The 19,538-nt window shown below is 35.9% G+C and overlaps 2 protein-coding genes and 1 long non-coding RNA gene across 13 annotated transcripts; 2 read left to right on the forward strand and 1 right to left on the reverse strand.

Moving 5' to 3' along the window:
* The first annotated feature begins 389 nt into the window (after positions 1-389).
* Positions 390-8,077, forward strand: LOC146872511 (uncharacterized). 2 transcript variants are annotated; one of them, XR_014983026.1, is made up of 5 exons: positions 390-482; positions 608-712; positions 810-863; positions 5,657-5,752; positions 7,705-8,077. It is a non-coding gene; the product is annotated as an uncharacterized LOC146872511 (long non-coding RNA). The 2 variants fall into 2 exon arrangements; XR_014983025.1 differs by lacking the exon at positions 7,705-8,077 and adding an exon at positions 6,012-6,319.
* Positions 1,514-6,433, reverse strand: Tgs1 (Trimethylguanosine synthase 1). Of its 7 annotated transcripts, none has more exons than XM_085661601.1 (9): positions 6,192-6,333; positions 5,821-6,093; positions 5,611-5,746; positions 3,577-5,420; positions 3,255-3,501; positions 2,561-3,167; positions 2,317-2,448; positions 1,953-2,251; positions 1,516-1,875 (listed from the first exon to the last, which is right to left on the reverse strand). In XM_085661601.1, exons 3-9 carry the CDS (start codon positions 5,665-5,667, stop codon positions 1,765-1,767), a joined length of 3,297 nt encoding a protein of 1,098 aa, XP_085517727.1. In that variant the 5' UTR covers positions 5,668-5,746; positions 5,821-6,093; positions 6,192-6,333; the 3' UTR covers positions 1,516-1,764. The 7 variants fall into 7 exon arrangements, with proteins under 7 accessions (XP_085517726.1, XP_035729074.1, XP_085517727.1 ...); XM_085661604.1 differs by having other exon boundaries at positions 5,821-5,849; positions 6,192-6,287; XM_085661600.1 differs by lacking the exon at positions 5,821-6,093 and having other exon boundaries at positions 1,514-1,875; positions 1,953-2,140; positions 6,192-6,433.
* Positions 8,078-9,341: 1,264 nt separating the features above from the next.
* LOC118444683 (uncharacterized) lies at positions 9,342-18,470 on the forward strand. Of its 4 annotated transcripts, none has more exons than XM_035873192.2 (4): positions 9,342-10,032; positions 11,784-12,224; positions 14,636-14,713; positions 14,931-18,467. In XM_035873192.2, the coding sequence occupies exons 2-4, from the start codon at positions 12,060-12,062 to the stop codon at positions 16,206-16,208; spliced, it is 1,521 nt and encodes a 506-aa protein (XP_035729085.2). In that variant the 5' UTR covers positions 9,342-10,032; positions 11,784-12,059; the 3' UTR covers positions 16,209-18,467. The 4 variants fall into 4 exon arrangements, with proteins under 4 accessions (XP_035729085.2, XP_035729088.2, XP_035729086.2 ...); XM_035873195.2 differs by lacking the exon at positions 9,342-10,032 and adding an exon at positions 10,194-10,718; XM_035873193.2 differs by lacking the exon at positions 9,342-10,032 and adding an exon at positions 11,163-11,701.
* Positions 18,471-19,538: the final 1,068 nt, after the last annotated feature.

Raw genomic sequence — 19,538 nt, forward strand, 5'->3', positions numbered from 1 at the left:
GTAAGAGATTAGTAATAATGTATAAAAGAAATTGTAAAATAATAATCTGAAAATTGTTATGAGTGGGATTAAAAGCACAGTACATTGCATATATGACCAAAGAAACATATTTTTGCTTTTACTCAATTGTGGATAAACTAACATTTTTTGATTATATTAAATTATTAATATAAACTTAATTAAGAGTTAAAAACAAAACTACTTTATACGATTGCATAATATAATCGTAATAATCTGATATTGATCAGTCGATAAATTTTTTAATACGCAGAGTAAAATAACTTTTAATTTAAATTTGCGCGGCAATTCTTCAAGTTCGATTATACAATATTAAGAGGAATCGATATTTGAAAATATTCGAGTAATCGTCATATAATTTTAATAATAGAATCGTATTAAAGTTGTGATAACATTACGATCTCGTTGACGGGAGTGAATGTAAACAAAACAAAAGATCGCTAGATGTTCGACATTGAGAGGAGGTCGGTTTTCAGTTGTTTTTAATTTCACTGCGAGAGTATTTCTCAGATCTCCTTAAAATTTCCTTTTAATTTGCTTTTCTTTCTTTTCTTTTTCCATTTATTTTATTTTCATTTAATTTTTATAGATTCAGAAGAAAGTCTCCGTACGCAGCAACCTTTCCTCGTGATGAGACCCGGACAATCGATATTATTTGCGTTATAATAAAATCTCATATATAATTGTAAACAACGTAAGTATTATCGAACTAATGGCTGCTTTTCGATTAATATAATTTGAAAGAATTCTATAAAGATTCATTGTTCTAATTAGTTTAATTTCTACTACAGAGAATCATTTGTTTTAAATCGTTAATCGATAAGGCAGAGCACGATACGAAGAAGGTAAAATTTCTCCTTTTTTTTTTTAAATTAGTTTTTATATATAGTTATTGTTTAGCGTTTTTGTGTTATCTACTGTAGAATGTTACGTGAAGAGAACATATCATTAATAGCTTTGTAGTTTTCTGCTTTATCGAATTGTATCATTCAATACAAAGGTATATCTTTTCAGGTATATAAATGTTAAGGTTAATTTGACAAAGAACGGTATATATATATATATATATACACCTTGAAAGTATAAGGTTTAATGGCGCGAGGTAAGAAAATTTTTATGTGTACAAACTTATGTTCTAAATATGTTTATTACTTGATAACAAAATTAGTAGAGTGTACATAAAAATTGTAAAATAATAATCTGGAAATTGTTGTAAATTATACATTACAATGCATTAATGTGTTTATAGCACAAGTTAAAATTATTATATTATACAAAGGAATATCTTTGATTTCATTTAAATTCGAGTAAAAGTAACACATGATTAATACTGTGGAAGAATCAATCGAAAATTGAGTTGTACGTTCACAAACGTTCTTTTCAATCAGACGGAGATGACATCACAAACTAAACTGTTTTTGTATCAATTCGCTTAAATGCAGGTAATATAATAGAGTAATAAGTTTAATTATAAAATATATATATATATATATATATATATATATATATATCTGTAATCTATAGAGATTTGCATAAAGTTAAAAACATCGATATATTTAATGAAGTTAATTCATGAATAATTCATTGATAATATAATAAAATAGAGAAGATAAATGATATATGATTTAAGCAAATTGATACATATATGTAGATATTTACAACTAATAATTCCAGATAATTGTGACGCTCTTGTTTGTTCAATGTAGTTGACTTAGAGCTTCCTTCATATTCCATGTTATATCACAATTAACAGTCCCTGGGTAATTCACCATAATAAGCCGTTAAAGCTATTAACTTTCTGTCAAGGAAGTTTTGTTCCACTTCTACGCCAGAACCTGCTCCAGCTAGCATAGCGATCTGTAATTATGATATAATCATATAGACATAATATATTTCAATCATAAATTGTTATTCCTTTATGTATAAACTTTTACCTGCATGGTATCTACATTTCTCGGTAAAAAGTAGGCCACGTGATCCGTGATCTTTCTTGCTACTTTAAATACATGTATTCCACCGATCGGATGCATAATATTATCAAGATCGTAAGTTTCGTTCTTCACATAACTAGGTCCTCCCCAAGGTGGACTTAGAAAGACAACATCGGCTATTAATTTTGGTGCTATATCAAAGAAATTACCAAGAATAAATTCAATTCTGTCCTCAACGCCATAAATACGGGCATTATTTCGGGCAAGTTGTATTTTTATTGGATCAATATCAATGGCCAACACTGTAAAAACAAGTTAGATTGGTATATCCGTTTGGTTTATGTTGTTTCTTCGAATTTATACAAACCCCTTTCACATGTAAATGCAAATTGAATAGCATTTCCTCCTGCACCACAGAATGCATCTATAATCGTATCACATTTGCATCTTTCCGCTATATGCTCTGCTATCTTCTCTGGAGTTACAGAAAACCAGCTTTCTATCAAAATGAATGACTCAGATAAAATTAGTAAATTAAAATTTTATGACATAATAACTTAATTGTAAAACATTAATATTTTCAAATTTAACAATTTTTAAAAAATATTTACCGTGATCTAATTTGATGCCTTGATCAAATTTACTGAAGAGATGATATCTTCTTATCCAATATTTCATTAAAGTTTTGTCATTATTTATTTCTGCAGGAAGACTTATACTTCTTTTTGATTGTTTCCTCCTCTTTTTCTTTAACGTTTTTTTTATACTATCTTCGTCCGATAATTTTATATTTAATATCTCTGTGTGATGCTCTTTTTCATCAACATCCATATCAATATTTAAAGTAGATAATTTGTCCTCGTTTGGAGGAAGAAGTCTTTCATTAATCACTGGTTTTACAGAGTCGCTTTCTTCATCGCATTCACATTGTACGATATCATCAATTACTGTATCGTTAAAAATTTGATCTGATTCATTAGAATCTTTCCAAGTATTAAATATATTTTCAACTGATTTATCTTGTTTCAATTCTGACGAACTTGTACTTGGTTTATTAAACACTAGTCTTTTTGCTTGCAATTTTGTTTTAGGACTATGATCGCACTCTTCGTCAGAACTTGATGAAAATTGTGTTTTAGTATAGGAACCTTTGTCGTTAGATTGTGTTTCGGTTTCTGCAGGCTGTAATATTGGACAATACGATAAATAACGTTGTACCTATAAAAAAAAAAAAAACATGAAAAAAATATGTTATTTCATATTATTTTTAAACAATTTCTTATAAATCAATTGAAAAAATCTTACCTTGTCTATGGTATTTGTGATTTCAACTCCATTATCATCAAAATAAATGTGCTTGTTTATAGGTTTAGAGCGACTAACTTTCATTTTTAATTGTCTATTTTGTAATCTGATATTTCTTTTCCTATAAACAACCTCACCTTGTAACTTTGTTTGTTTTTGGCTTTCATTAAAAGTATAACCCATTAATGAAAAAGCTTTCTTTACTGTTTCTAAACCTTCTCCTACGTCGTCGTAATCAGCTTCATGGCTTGAAATTGTATAAATATGTATTTTTAAATATGTCTTAAATAGTCGTAAATATTTTATTAATATATGAATATACCTTCGTTTTAGTGTAGCAGGTCTGTCCTCATTTGGCTTATCTTTGTTATCATCGCTTGATATTTTTTGTATAAATTCACCATTATCAATAGTAGATGATAAAACCGCATTTTTTTCATTAGATATATTCATTATATCTTCCTTTGATAATTTTTCTGTATCGCTTGTTCTATTTATTTGATCTATAACCTCTTCTTCGGATTTCATTGTTAGACTTTGCATGAGCATACCAACTGATTCTATGATCATTCTTTTTTTATTTGATAATTCTTGTTTTGCTGGCGTATTTGTTACTGTATTTTTATCATCTATATTAATAATTTTATGCAATTGTTCAATATTACTTTCGGCAGATTTTTCTTCATCCAATCGATTATTATTACCACGCGTCCATATATTTTGACCATTAACCTCAAAAACTGAAGTAACATGATCAGTTTTTAGACTTTCTGTTTGTTTATATCTTATTACAAATAATTCGTATTGCTTTTGGTATTCTAATTGAAAATTTTCTTTCCATAAATGTTGCCAATATTTATCATTGTCCTCAGATACATACTCATTTTCTTGATCAGAACTACTAAATGTTATGTTACTTTCAATAGAGCTAGTTACAGAGCTAATAAGACTAGAAGAGTGAATAGAATTGGAATCACAACTAGAACTGGTTAATGTCATTTTAGTGACATTTGTCATAGAATCAGACGTTGCATTTGTCTTTGCTGTGGAACCATTGATAGAATCACATCTGGTTAATAGTCTTTCATCTTCTGCATTAGAATGTTGATTATAACTTTCCTCCGCACTAAATGGACTTAGTGGATTCCAACCATCACCTGCTTCTGGTGACAATTCATAATTTGTTAATTTTTTCCTATTTTCTTCTGCATCTTTATCGTTAACACTTGGTTTATTTGGATCTTCGAATGAAAAATTAATATTGTACGATGAATCTTTATTTTTCGATTCATTTTCTTCGTTGATGCTACTTTTACTGAAGATTCCTTCAAAATCTGAACGATCAATTTCACAATTTTTGTGCGCTTGATTAGGGAAACACGTATTTTGTTCCGAAAATTTGTCTATACCAACTTGTTTAATTTCATTGAGTTTTTCCTCTTCTCTTAAATGTAAATTGTCTTGAAGGTATTCAGGATTAATATATTCTGCATACTTTTCAATCCATGATGACCATATCAATTGTTCCCCATGTTTGTACCAGTACTTTTCCCAAGCCATATCCATTTCACTTTTATTACTTTTGAAGTACTTGGAATAGGAATAATCATCAGAACTATTTTTATAATTGTGCATAGAAGGGTCAGTTTCATGTTCATTTTTACTGGAGTTTTGTATATCATCTAATGCCGTAATATTTAAGGATAAAGGTTGTGCTATTGAATCTTTTTCTCCTAAAATAAATGACGAGGATTTGGTATGATACTTGGTTTTTATGCAATTAGAGGGATTACAGCTTAAGGCTGACGTGTCGTCGATACAAGAATTTTCAGAATCAACATTTAATGTTTCAGACTTGAGTTCTAAATCTCTGCTTTCGCGATACCTCATGAATGCTTCCGCATTATCAAACCCACTCTCAACTTCGTTCTCAGATGAATGAAAAGTTTTTCCATAAGAGGCTAAAAGATTTTGTATACTCTTAGCTTCGTGTTGATCATGATATTCTGATAAATCTGCACCAGAATCAGATTGGTGTAGACCTAATTTTTGTGTAAGACTATGTGCTGTGACACGATGGGCTGAGTCACGAACAGAATCATGTTCATCCGTAGAATAATTGTTGTCTGTATGTGATGCACTACAATAACAACTTACAGGCTCTTCCTAAAAAAAAGAAAGAAGAGAAAAAAAAAAAAAAAAAAAAAAAAAAAAGAAAAAAAAGGGGAAAAAAAAAATAAACAAAAAAGAAAAAAGACAACAAAAATATGACTTGAATAAAGATTGTATAAATGCATTTGCAATTAGAAATATATTGATATAATGCAATGAAAATTGATAATATCGATTATCTTACATCGTGTTTCTCTACAGATTGTATTTCTGTGTTTGTTCTTTTATAGATATCCAACATTTCTCCCACACAATCTCTTTCAACATCCTCATTTTCGCTTGCATCTTCGGCAGTTTGGATGGTATAAACATCTGGATTTCTGCAAGTAAGGAAGGATAACATCACATTTATAATAGATGTTGGATAATAAAAAATTGCATTATATTTTATTACCATTTTATGTAGAATTCACTTGCTTGTTTCTTTCATAAAAATCATATAAATAACATAGCAGAACAAAAGGAAAATTCATAAAACATTTCATTGTGCTAACTTTAAAAGAATCGCTTCACTTGTTAGTCTTATAATATGTTTTTTTCAATAAAATTCATAAATATTTAAACATAATCTCTGTTATGATTTAGATTATATTATACATAAGTGGATGTCAAGGTTAAGTCATGTGTCACATCACAAATCAATATATAAGTAGACGTGGAGCTATTACTAGTACAAAAGAGGTATATTGAAGCATTTAAATTAAGGCAAAAAAGAAAAGAAAAGAAAAAGGAAAGATAATCTTGTAAAAAGAAGATTACATTTACCTGATAAACACTCTACTGCAAAGACAATAAATGTAACAATCGGGGTCAGGGGACTCCGCCTGTTCTGCTATATAAACTTCAGCTAAAGGTTCCCAAAAATGTTCGCACATACCGAAAATGTATAGTGATCTTTCATACAATAATAATTTATCACAACACCCATATGTCTCGCGCTTAGATCTTCATGACTTCTTTCTTGAAAAAACAATCCGCCATTCGTTCGGCAATGCTTCGTTGCAAACTTCAAGTTAGTGTTGCATTAAGATCGATTATCGATTTGTATTAAATTCAAATTTACTAAAAAGTTACGCATAGGAATACAATAATCAAACGTAAACGTTTTGTTAAATAAATATGTTGTTTCGTTAACTTTACACAGTTAACTTTTTTCACGATTTATTAACATCTTTCTGCGATTTCATAAATGTTTTATAGATATTAATTTAGATCGTTCTTTTGCGTTTTATTTTATCGAGAACTATTTGACGATATACGAATTTTTTTACAAGTTTTTCATGAAAACTAATTCAAGTAGATTATTATATTAACTCTCTCTCTCTCTCTCTCTCTCTCTCTCTCTCTCTCTCTCTCTCTCTCTCTCTCTCTCTCTCTCTCTCTCTCTCTCTCTCTCTCTCTCTCTCTCTCTCTCTCTCTCTCTCTCTCTCTCTCTCTCTCTCTCTCTCTCTCTCTCTCTCTCTCTCTCTCTCTCTCTCCCCCCCTCCCAGGCTATTTCGCAATATTTACTTGACAAGTAACACGTTTTAGTGTAAATATATTAATTATATTTTTTTGCAATAAAGCACAAGAATCTCTATTCTCATATTTTCTGCACGATACCTAATATTTAAAAGTATTCTTTAGATGTAATTATATCTATTATATACTTTTAATTTTAAATTTGTAACAATTAAAAATTACTTTGTAGATAATATGTTATCGATATGTTGTAATACCGTAATGTGGCGCACTCTGACAATTGATAAAAAAAGTTTCACTGACCTGTCGATAAGTTAACGGATAACTTATCGACAATGTAAAAATAATTTTTCTTTATATATTTTACGAAGGAATTTTTTATATTAAAATGAGAGCAGAAGGTGAGTTATATAAATTCGAATATGCTTTTAAAAGCTTTGTTAATTTAAGTAACTATTACTACAAACATTTCGTGAAAAAAGACGAAAACATTATAAAATGTAATACTTTTAAATGGCTCCAGATAGAGATTTTTGTATACATTCTTGTTTGAATGTTGCCTACTATCAGGGCTATATTATTAAAGTTCTATAATCGATCGTAATTTTTCGACAATAATTTGTTAACTCGCGCTATAATATATATCTTGAATACAAATTTTTATTAGTGAAATAAAATCAATTAACGATTACTTTTTTATTTACTTAGGGATGTTAAGTTAGGAACTTTTAATTTCTCTTTGAATAATGATACGCATATTAGTATTTGTGCATGATACACTTACTAACATATCGAAAATGATTTCTTTACCCGACAGATGACGCCATCTCGAGGAATTCTAGGGATTCTGCGAAAGACGAAAGGAGCAATGGCGTAGGCGGCGATTCACGTGATAAATTAATTTTTATTGCTTCGTGGGTGGCGGCTCTTTCTATTGGTCGATGATCGGGCACCTCCTACTCCATACGACGAAGTCTTCTTTGCTTTTATTCTCCTCCGTTATGATAGTGACGCATGCAAGTTGGTGTCTCTTCTAAAGAAACGAGTAAGGATATAAAAGGAACGCGTACCTATGGATTCTCAAAGTCAAAGAAGAAATTTGTCCTATCCTTTTCGAGTTTTCATCATCGTTTTATTTTTTCATTATAGATTTTAATACACAAGCACCTTTGTATTATTTCCTGTACGTCAAGTTTTTTTTTTAATATTGTTCAGCATTCAGAAATTTCCCTGCCTAAAATATAGTTTGAACATTTGGAAACTTGTAAAAACATCCTATCACTATTATTAATATTATTTACGACATATACTTTTCAGAGTTTAGAGGAAGTATGATTATTCTCGTTCTTTGGCGAATCAACATTTATTTCTCTTTACATAATCGAAATAGAAACGAACGATCAAAGTCTTAAGTAGTAGTCGACGTCAATTCTTTCATGTGAAATCAAATCGTAGTATTGTGATTCCGCGTGGGAAATGCCGAGCGCGTAAATTCACGTGGAAGGATTATCGGTAAAAGGAAAGAATAATGATAAAAAAAAAAAAGAAATAAAAGAAAAGGAAAGATTTTTAAGAACGGTGATACATCTTTTCCTCTTAGCGAATATACATACACATATACATACCTACATATATATATATACATATAGACGTATATGGATATATCGCAGATGCGTTTATAGGTAGGTAGAAGGTCGAAGTTAGTGAATCCGTGAGGAAAAGGAGGAGGATGAAGGAGGAATATAGGCGCATACGTGTGTTGTCGTCTCTTTGCTTGACTAGGCTCGGCTCGGCTCGGTTCGGTTTGGTTCGGTTCGCGCTCCTCCCGCGCTTACAGAAAAGAGCAGTTTGTACTCGAGCTGCCAGAGGAAAGAGGGGAGGACAGGAGGAGGAGGAGGAGAAGAAGAAGAAGAAGAAGAAGAAGAAGAAGAAGAAGATAGGTAAGGCTGTTAAGAGCGATAAAGATAGAGACGATTCGTTGGCGGTGAGACTGGTGGTTGATAGAGAAAGAGAGAAAAAGTACCAATGTATGCGAGAAAGAGAGAATCGAAGAGATGCCAGGATTCGCGGCTCCTACGCAGGTGGAGATGGATGCTGTACGGGGATATCCATAGTGTACGTGCGAGAGAGCGAGAAAAGGCTAGAGAGAGAGATGGAGATAGAGAGAAAGAGAGAGAGAGAGAGAGAGAGAGAGAGAGAGAGAGAGAGAGAGAAGTGCGAGATGAGAGGGGAGACGTGATCTTCGGATCCTCGTTGAGTGTTGTGGAAGGGAGAGAGAATGAAGGAAGAGAGGAGGAAGGAAGAAAGGAAGGGAGAATGAAGGAAGGAAAGAAAGAAAGAAAGAAGAGAATGAAGGAAGAAAGAGTGAGAGAGAGGGAGGGAGGGAGAGAGAGAGAGAGAGAGAGAGAGGGCAGAGGTAGTCTTTCTCGGTCGAGTAGGTAAGATAAGGACGAGGCGGACAAACGGACTGACGAAGAGTATCCAAGGTAGGGATATTCAGTCTCTCGGCCACGTGCTACACGAGCGCACGCCCCGAGCCGGCCGGTGGTCCAGACACGACGTTTCCTTCGTCCTTTCTTCTTCGCCCCTGTTGTATCCAACATTTCTTCTTCCTCTCTCTCTCTCTCTCTTTCTCTCTCTCTCTCTTACTCCCTCTTTCTCTCTCTCTCTTGCTCTCCTTTTTTTGTTCGTCTCATCATATCCCCCTCTCTCTCTCTCTCTCCCTCTCTCTCTCTCTCTATCTATTTATGTATCTTTTCCAACTTTGTTTCCTTTTGCTCTCGTCTATCATCATCTCTTTCCTATAAACGATCCGAGATGTATTTCGAATCGAGAAGTACATATATCTCGGTGTGCTTCGATTGAATCACGTATTATTGAGGATACTACAAGGATCTGTGTGAAATACTCAAAGAGGGAAAGAGAGAGAGAGAGAGAGAGAGAGAGAGAGAGAGAGAGAGGGAGGGGAGAACAATTATCAACAAGTGCCAAGAGAAATTATCAAACGTCGAAGTGTCTCTTAGTGACCTTGAAAGATTTGCGAGCGTGTCGATGTATCGTCGACATTGTGTTTAAGGAATTAAGAAGGAAGGAAGGAAGGAAGTCGTCCTGTTAAGAAGTTTGCAAGATATTTCTCTCGTTGACGGTACGTAATCGAGTGATACGTCATTCGATCGAATTTTACGGGAAGGAGGATCGATCGACCGATCGATCGATTAATGAGAAATCAGCGAAAAACGCGAGGGAAAGGTGGGATATGGGGTTATGAGAGGGGATGAGCGGAGGAGGGTGAAGGATAGTGATGGTCAGTATTATCTGGGAGGATATGTAGGAACGAAAAAGCGTCCTCGGACTAAGCGGCACAGACGATTAATTTGTCACGTCGGTCCTGGCACAAACGATTTAAACTGTCAGTCGGCAGGATGATATCCGAATGACGTGCCGCTCGCAACCGGTTCATTAAAGTTGCAGTTGACGTACCGATTGGCCGTCACTCATTGGTCCGCCACGGATTGGTAGCGCGAGGAGAAGATCTTGATAAAAAACGAACGCCTTAAAAACACCTACCTACCTACGGGCGACGCTTTTGATGCGAGTGGATTTCACCGATCAGTCATTATCGCCGTCGCGAGGAGCTCACCGTTCGATCTTTACAAGGATAAAAGACGAGAGAGAGAGAGAGAGAGAGATAGAGATAGAGAGAGAGAGAGAGAGAGAGAGAGAGAGAGAGAGCATCGTTAAGAATCTTCGATCGTTAATAACCGAGTGATTATTTCGCTGTTAGTGGGAGGGAGAGCGAAGGGATTACGGGATAAAGAGAAGAAGTAGTATGTAAGTAGGTACCTACTTACTTACACGCGTACGCGTGATTTCGTTCGTAAAATCAATTCTCGATACGTGATTTCATTTGTTTTTATTCGATATCAAGTTGATTGGAGGATTTACAAGGAATTTCGATGATATTGGTGACGATTTTATTATTAGTTAGATAGTTTATCTGACACGTAAATAGTGTTGATTTATTTGTATGATAAAGTCATTTTGCGAATCTGTTAATAGTCCGACGTCCAATGACGGAAATGATGAAAATGGTACACGTTTTAAAACTTTAAGATATCGTCATTATCGATTCTATTAATTGATAAGAGGAGAATGATTAAAGGAGACTGGGGGGGGGGGACAAGATAATTACATAGTAATTTTCTAATGATAATTATCACTTGACGTAGTATGTATCTAATTTTGTAAAAGAAATGTGGAAATTAGGAATGTCTCGCGTTTCGATATACCTCGATATAACTCGTTTCAAAGTGATATAACACGGTGAACGTAAATTGATCATGCACAAGGAGCGAGTAAAATCGATAAAAATCGCGTAAAAGATCGCGCACGAGTATTTCTTGTCTAACGCGTAATATCGTTCCATCGTTGCGATCGTCGATTAAATCGGCACGTTATGTTTGCGACATAGCACGAGCGAATTAATCCGTAGAACTAAGGATTTAGTAGTCCTCTGGCAAGGCGACGGTGTACACCTATCGAACCGGTCTTCCACGGATTGGAAGATACGACTTCTAATTAGTCGTTAGTTAAACGCGCGCCGATGTTAATCGTCGCGTTTGTGATCTTCGAAAATTTCGAAATCAATGCAAATTCTTCTCCGCATCGTGTCTTTTATTTTTTTGTTTCTTTCTCTTTTTTTTTTGGGTGGGTATCGAATTTCGATCATCGCATAATCAAAAGATAAAATTAGAAGGACGAGAAAATCAAGCTCGAAACATTCAAAAGGAATTCGCGTAATCGCGAAATAACGTGTACGATGATCTTCAATATTTCAATGGCATTTGATGGTCTCCGTCAATTTTAATTTCAACGAAACGTATATTTTCTTTTTAGTTCGGTCCACATGCCAAGCAAGAGACAAAGAGATAAACCACGGGGGGAGGTACTAGCAAGCTCAGAGAATTATCGTGGAAAAGAGATAGCGTCGTAAGGAAAGAGAAGAAGAACAAGAGAAACAGGAAGAAGAAGAAGAAGAAGAAGAAGAAGAAGAAGAAGAAAAGGAAGAAGGGAGGAAAAAAATGTTGATACGAAATTTCGTAGGAAGAACGGAGGACGAATCTTGCGATCGGCAAGCAGGAGGTTTTGCATCGAAGGATTAAAGGACATCGAATGGACGTGGGTGATATATCGAGCTCGATAGGATTATCTGGGAGCGGATCCAATCCCGGAAATACGAGTGTTGGTGTTATCGCGAATACAACATCCAGTAGCAATACCGTAGGGTGGTGGACGCCTACGTCGAGCATCGCTTCGGCACCGGCCACCACCGACGTGGTGAGTCTCTTTTTTTTTATCTTCTAATATTTTTACTCATCAATCATCCCATACTAAATGAGAATTAACACATTGCCTAAAATAAAATATATTATAAATGTGTCTTATTTTGTACGTACCTTAATCGAGATCATTCGACAAGGTTTTAACTATTTATTTAACACTTAACACTTAAATATTTGGCGCGATTAAGATGAGGTCAAATAATATAACGCACGTTTAATAAAATCATTTAATGTAAATTAATTATTTTCTGATTTGTTGAAAATACATCGATATAAAGAATATATATAATAGTATTATGATTATTATTGTTAATAATTACTTTATTACACGAACGAAGACAATCTATTATTTTGAAATAAAAATTAAAATATATGAGGGGAAAATAAAAACGTACTGATGTACGATCACTTTTTAGGTGTAATAAACAAAAGCACGCATTAACGCGTAAACGGGTATTTAAGTGTTAATATGGTTTCGTAATTTCTCTTATATTTTTATTTGTGAATATTAATATGTATCTGTCTATCCATATATGATTTAATGGAAAGAAACAGAGGTAGAGAGAAAGGTGGAGAGAGAGAGAGAGAGAGAGAGAGAGAGAGAGAGTAGACGGGAAAGGCCACCAAGGAGACACGAGACACGAGAACATTTATTTAGTTCCGTTGGGTCGTGGCGCGTCAGGCTGCAGGGATTAGATCCGAGGTGACACAGCCGCGTCATCTGTTGGACGTTGAACCTTTTTTACTTTTCTCTTCGCGTCTTCTATGCCTCGCGCTTCACTGTCGTTTCCATCAGGTGTCATCAAGCACCTCCCTTCTTATTCTACAAGTTCGGTGACGTGGTATGTGTGAAAGTGTATATGCACTGTTCGTTCGTTCGAGCATCCGTATACCGATAATAACGAACAGCAACAGTGTGTTCTTATATAAGTTGTACCTTAGGTTATATCCGTTGAACAGAAGTTACAATAGAATCTCAATTTCGTTTGCAAGTTGTTTATATCGTTTGTAACGTACAAACCGTTCTCAGAGTACATTCTCTATTAAGCGTCGAGCATTGGCAAAATTTTTATGGTGTTGACAAAAAAGAAGAAAAAAAGACAAAAGAAAAAAAACAAGAAAACAAACTCCTTAAACTTTTTAAAAGAATACCATCCGGTATCTACCTGAAGCTAGAATTTTTTTTTTCTTTTTTTTTTATATGGATAATCCACGATATGGTCATCGTAAAACACTCGGTCGCTAAGGGTTACTCTCTAACTTTCTTCCACTGAGAATGGCCCTTCCTTCGTTTTTAATCACAAGGCAGTGGGAAATTTGTTAGAGAATTTTTTAACATTACTACCTTTCACGAATGCGAATTTACGTCGACGGAAGGAGTCCTGTATCCATCGTTCACAGGAGAACACATCTCAGATCGCTCTTTAACTATAATTTCGAAGCAATTGGTTAATCCAATTATTGTTACTTACATTCGTACTTTATATTCACGGTGATCCCGTTTTACGCGTTCTGACTTCGGTGATATTGCATTACAACTCATCGTAATCGGCGTAAAATTTCAAAATGAATTTGATATGCTTATCAATTTTATAATAAACTTCTTCTTTGACAAATGAACGCTTACGTGCTTTGATGGCCTCGTTTTTTCCCAATACTTTTAAGAACTGACATTTCTTAATTACTCGCTTATCAGGTATATCTATCTGCGGAGAGGCAAAGGAACTGACCCTACGAGCGTGGACACTATCGTTTAGGAAAATGCATTCGTTAAAAAGTGGAGCAACGTTGTCATAGACGTCGATGCGACAAATGCGATCTGTTTTAAAATCACATTCGATCATTTATGCGCTATAAACTTCTCGTTTAAATTACGAAACGATGGAATAGAATGCGTGGAGTGACCTTAAGGTCATTCGTAGATGAATTGAGTTCGTTCTAGTCGTATTCTCTCTTTCTCCCTTTCTATCTCTCTGTCTCTCTTTCTTTCTCTTTCTCCCTTTCTCTCTCTCTCTCTTTCTCTCTCTCTCTCTCTCTCTTTTTCTTTCCATCATAACGCGTTCATTGCGCGCGAAGCTTTCTCATTTGTTCGTCCTTTCTCGTTTCATCGACGCGATGGTATCCACGAAGAGGCTACAGTCTCTGGTTCATCGTCGGTAATGACTGGCTAACTAGATTTTAATAGGAACACAGTCTCGCAACCGAACTCTATGCGCTTCTTGCCGCCTTCTTTTTTACTTTCTTTCCATTTTTTTTTTCGAGTTCGTACCGAGACTCTTCCGAGAAAGTCTTGAGAACTTTACTATTCCAATCCTTATACAAGATATTTTTGCTATGATACGTAATTATATTTATAACGTTTCTATGTAATTTTTCTTCTTTTTTCTTTTTCATTTTTTGTTACAGATGAATCAACTTTGCAGAGTTTGCGGAGAGCCGGCCGCGGGTTTTCATTTTGGAGCCTTCACTTGCGAAGGTTGTAAGGTCAGTTTCGTTTAAAAAAATAGAAGTAACTTACAAGTTTTTTCGAATATGCTAAATATTTCTGTATCTAGTTGCATTTAAATCTATTTGCATCATTGATTTTTTATCTTTGTTTGTTTGCAAGTATTTCTTTTTTTTCTTTTCGTTATAATTTTTTCCTCTTTCGTTGAGAAATACAAAATTGAAGACGTATCCTCATCCGTTTTCTCTCACGCAGTCGTTCTTCGGGCGTACCTACAATAATCTGGGCAGTATATCCGAATGCAAGAACGGTGGTGTCTGTGTGATCAACAAGAAAAATCGAACAGCTTGTAAAGCTTGCCGACTAAGGAAGTGCCTGATGGTCGGTATGTCCAAGTCCGGTTCGAGATACGGCCGCCGTTCGAATTGGTTCAAGATCCACTGTCTGCTTCAAGAGCAGACACATCAGGCGCACACGCGTCTTATCAAGGACCCAAAGTTGGCATATGAAAAAGCATTCGGCTCGTTGGACGCGGCAAACAATAACAATAATAACAATAACGAAAACGCCAGTACGACCAGTGCAAGTGGTATCATTGGAATGATCACAACTGCGACAACGACGGCGAATAGTTACCATCATCATCATCATCATCACCATCATCATCATCAGCAGCAACAGCAGCAACCGCAACAGCAGCCACAGCAGCAGCAGCAGCAGCAGCAACAACAACAGCAACAGCAGCAACAGCAACACCAGCAGCAACATCATCAAGATAGGATAGGGAAACGCGAAGAGGCGGCGTTGAGGCCGCAGGACATTTCGAGCCAATTGAGATCGCAGGAATTATCTCCACGATCCAGTCAGGATCAAATTGGTATGAGGACAGCGGAATTAGGAAGAGCCCCTCAGGAACTTCTTAGGCCAGAAGTCTCGAGGAGTAGCTTTCCAATGTGGAGAGGACCAGCGTTCTTTCATCCAGCATTAACGCACATGCAACTTTTAAATGCTCCATTCTTTCCCTTTCAACAACGCTTCATCGTTCCGTATGTTAACCAAATCGGAGCACCGCCCATGTTAGCGAGCCTTTCGAGTTCCTCGAGCGAGAGCGTCAGTCCTCGATCAACACCCTCACCAACGAGGACGAGAGACGAAGATAGTCGAGTTTTGAGAGCTCGATCGAGCCTCTGCGAGGAAGCGGACCGATCGAGGCCAAGATCGGCAGACGAGTCGCGAATTTACGACAAGAGTCTTGCATTTCTAAGATCTCTCGGTCCTGAACAAGAAGAGCCTATCGATCTCAGCGTCAAAGCTGCCGTGGCTGCTGCGGAAGCGGCTGCCGCTGCCGCCGCCGCCGCTGCCGCTGCTGCCGCTGCTGCTGTTGCTGCTGCAACGGCAACCGGAACTGCGACCAAGCTAGAAACGAGAGAGCCGGATATAGCTAGTACGGAAGAGGAGAGATCGACAGATAGCGAGGACAATGAACTCCTTCGTGACACGGGACCACCGTTGGATCTCACTAGGAAAACATGACCTTGGAGTAGATCCGAAGATTCTTGATAGGAACTTCGAGACGTCCTCCTCAAACGCTTTTTCTTCAAAATCTACGTGGAAGAAATTGTGTTACTTTTGATTGTAACGTGATTCGCTATTTAGAAATACGTGAACTTCACTTAATTCAAAAGGAAAGAGGCTATGTATTTCCTTTTGACTTCTTTATTGGTGGATTCTTACCCAAAGTGTGTTATTTACAAGGAACGATCGTGTGCCTTTGATAGTGCCTTTAAGCTCTCTCTCTCTTGGCTATCGGCTTAGCGAAGAGAGTCAAAATGTGCCTGATAGTTTAACATTCATTATGATTACCGTCCGTATAATTATGCACGGCTCGTTGCGTGATAACGCGTGTTACGTTTATGTGCCGACGGAATCCAGGAACGAAGTAAATTTTTTTTATCATTTTTATTTATCATTACCGAAGGAATTTTCTTAATTTTATCGCGACGCGTGTTTTATTTAACGTAATAACGGAGCCTTTCCTTTAGCCTATCCTTACGGTCGATCTTCTAAATAAAATATAACAAAATGTGGAGAGACTCTTTCTTAAGATACGTAAGTAACTATCTTGTTACATTGTCTTGATGACATAGTCATTTATGTTTTTTGTGCCTTAAAAAATATATGAATAGTATAAAATCGTGTGTACCTACCTATATTTTCTTAGAACGACTCTTCTTTTCTTCCGATTGTCGTGTCTTCGAAAGTGATTTTATTGCGAATGTTACGAGAGCCACCGATGTGGTCACGATTGAATTTTTCATGATGTACGAATTAAAAATAAAGAATATTCTGTATCTGCGTGCAATATATATTTAGAATGAAAGAATATATTCGGAATATTTTGTCTTATCTTGTCACTTCAACGAGAAACGATTCGTGTATATAATTTAACTCCTTCCCAAAGTGTTCTTCGAGACTATTCGAAAGTATTGATTCGTAGGAGAGACCTCGTTGCATCGTAGAGCTCTTTGTTAAGTACGCAACTTCGCGAAATCGTGCGATGTTTGCCCCGTTCGGTCGAAGACGAGCTCTTTGTAAATATCCTTGGAAAGCGGACGGCCATCTGGAACGCGAACTCTTCAAACACGAGTTCATACATATTACAAGGACTTTCTTACGTACCTTTCTTACATAGGGGGAGAGAGAAGGAGAGAGAGAGGGAGAGAGAGAGAGAGAGAGAGAGAGAGGAAGAGAGAAACAAAAAAAAAAAAGAAAAAAGAAAGAAAGATAGATAGATAGATAGATAGAAAGAAGAGGCAGGAACGACGTTACGTTCGAACTCTTACGAGGAAACGGATGTGAAAATATAGAACTTTGCACGCCAACATAGTATGATCTTTCGGGCTTAGTCCGATAGAGAACAAATGATAGCTCATATGGGATAGCAAGCAAGAGTCGCGTCTCTTGCATTCGATACAGACGCGAGAAACTCTCACTTGACATAACTGTCACAGAATCTTTAAGTTTCTCGCTTGGCGTATTTCCACTCTCTTTGCGAGAATAAATCAATATATTCCTTTGATCTCTACTACGATTCGAATCTTACGTTATATGCCAGATGGATTGGATTTCTCGATTATTAAAATTTGCGACGCTTTCACGTTACGAGAAAGAGACATTAATGACGATTCCGATATCTATGATGGATTTGAGAGAAAAATAAAGAAAAGGAGAGAGAGAGAGAGAGAGATCGATAGATCTCGAGATACATATAAGATGATTTCTCGATCATTTTCAAAGAGTTTCAGGGGAAGGGGCTTAGAGTGAGGGGGTTTACGGCGTTCCTTTCGATTCCTTCTTTTATACGCGTGCACCTGTGTATGTTCACGCGAGTACCTACCTGTAAACCCGCGACGGTTAAAATGCCTCTGAGTCCACTTGTTGACTTAGGTGGGACGAATAAGAGAGACCACTCGACGTCCACCCAACAAGCTCTCGTGATTTCCTGCCTGATTCAGCTTTCCGAGGGTCAGCTTACGCTGACCGTATGAGTTAAGAAAAGAAAATAAGAAAAGGATAAAAGAAAGAAGAAAGGAAAGAAAAGAAAGAAAAGAAAGTAAGAAAGAAAGAAAGGGGAAAAAAAGCACGGTGTAGAACGACGGGCACGTAACTCGTTTTGAGGTACTCGTGATACGGAATGCGTTGTACAATGACTCTTGAGAAACGTCGAAGACGCGATACTGCTAATCACGTTACAAGATTCCTCGGGTGCCAGGTATCAGGTATTTTACTCTTTCCCTAAGATATCTATCAGAAAGTTGCTCAAATAAAAATCATTACAAAATATATATATATATATATATATATATATATATATATATATATATATGAAGCATTAATAATGTGCCTAATTTTTCTATATTATGATAACAAAAAGAGAGAGACAGGGAGAAAGAGAGAGAAAAGAAAATTACGATGAACAATCGTTCACAAATCATTGCTTACCTTTTTTTCATTTGTTTAATACGAATTTTTCAATTGTTCAATCATATCCACATTTAGCTATCTTCTTCTTGGTTTAGATATATGATCTTTTGAATTTTCTACGATAACTCTTTTTCGACCTGTTTACTTGCATGTCACATTCTTCTTTTCCTACTTAACAAGCTAGTTAACCTCCTCACCTATAAACTCGTATGAATTTTATCCTCTTCTTTTTTCTCTGCTTTTTCGTCAACAATCGTTCTTTCTTTTTTTCTTTTTTATTGTACCGCGAAATAAGAGAAATCCGTAGAAATTCAAAGTATCGTACAACGAAAAATAGGTGCTGTCTCGAGGTCATTTGATGTCGTGTAATTTCTAAACAGAGATATGAGAGGGAAAGAAAAAGTGTGTGAAAGAGAGAGAGAAAGAGAGAGAGAGAGAGAGAGAGAGAGAGAGAGAGAGAGAGAGAGAGAAAGAGAAAGACGAACTTTTTTCTTTCTTGTCTCGAGCCGAGAGAAAACCGTTTAATCTTACGTGGTCGTGAATCCCTGAGATATTCGTTTGAGGACCGTATTTTGCTATCTCCCACCGGTACCATCTTGATCATATAGTGGACTATTCTTCTCCTTCCTCTCTCTCTCTTTCTCTCTCTTTTTCTTAACTCGCGTCATCTTTTTAGTGCGTTACGTAAATCTCGGAGACACCGTACAGCGGATCGTCAAAGTCACCGTCTCGTCGTAAATTAATAAAGTCCCTCCTTCGAAACAGAAGACCGACTGTCCATTTGTGAAAAGAGAAAAAGAAAGAGAGAGAAGGAAAAAGAGAGAGAGAGAGAGAGAGAAAGAGAGAGCTAGAGAGAAAGAAAGAGAGAGCCCGGAAGAG

This window comes from Vespa mandarinia, chromosome 15 (genome assembly GCF_050613455.1).
Source record: "Vespa mandarinia isolate Hongniang chromosome 15, ASM5061345v1, whole genome shotgun sequence".
Taxonomy (NCBI): domain Eukaryota; kingdom Metazoa; phylum Arthropoda; class Insecta; order Hymenoptera; family Vespidae; genus Vespa; species Vespa mandarinia.

Coding starts and splice junctions, on each gene's coding strand:
- Tgs1 (XM_035873179.2), bottom strand. CDS start 6,301: ATGTGCGAACATTTTTGGGAACCTTTAGCTGAAGTTTATATAGCAGAA. Junction 5,747..6,191: donor TGCAGTAGAGTGTTTATCAG/GTAAATGTAATC, acceptor CCTTACTTGCAG/AAATCCAGATGTTTATACCA. Junction 5,421..5,610: donor AATCTGTAGAGAAACACGAT/GTAAGATAATCG, acceptor TCTTTTTTTTAG/GAAGAGCCTGTAAGTTGTTA.
- LOC118444683 (XM_035873192.2), top strand. CDS start 12,060: ATGGACGTGGGTGATATATCGAGCTCGATAGGATTATCTGGGAGCGGA. Junction 12,225..14,635: donor CACCGGCCACCACCGACGTG/GTGAGTCTCTTT, acceptor TTTTTGTTACAG/ATGAATCAACTTTGCAGAGT. Junction 14,714..14,930: donor TCACTTGCGAAGGTTGTAAG/GTCAGTTTCGTT, acceptor TCTCTCACGCAG/TCGTTCTTCGGGCGTACCTA.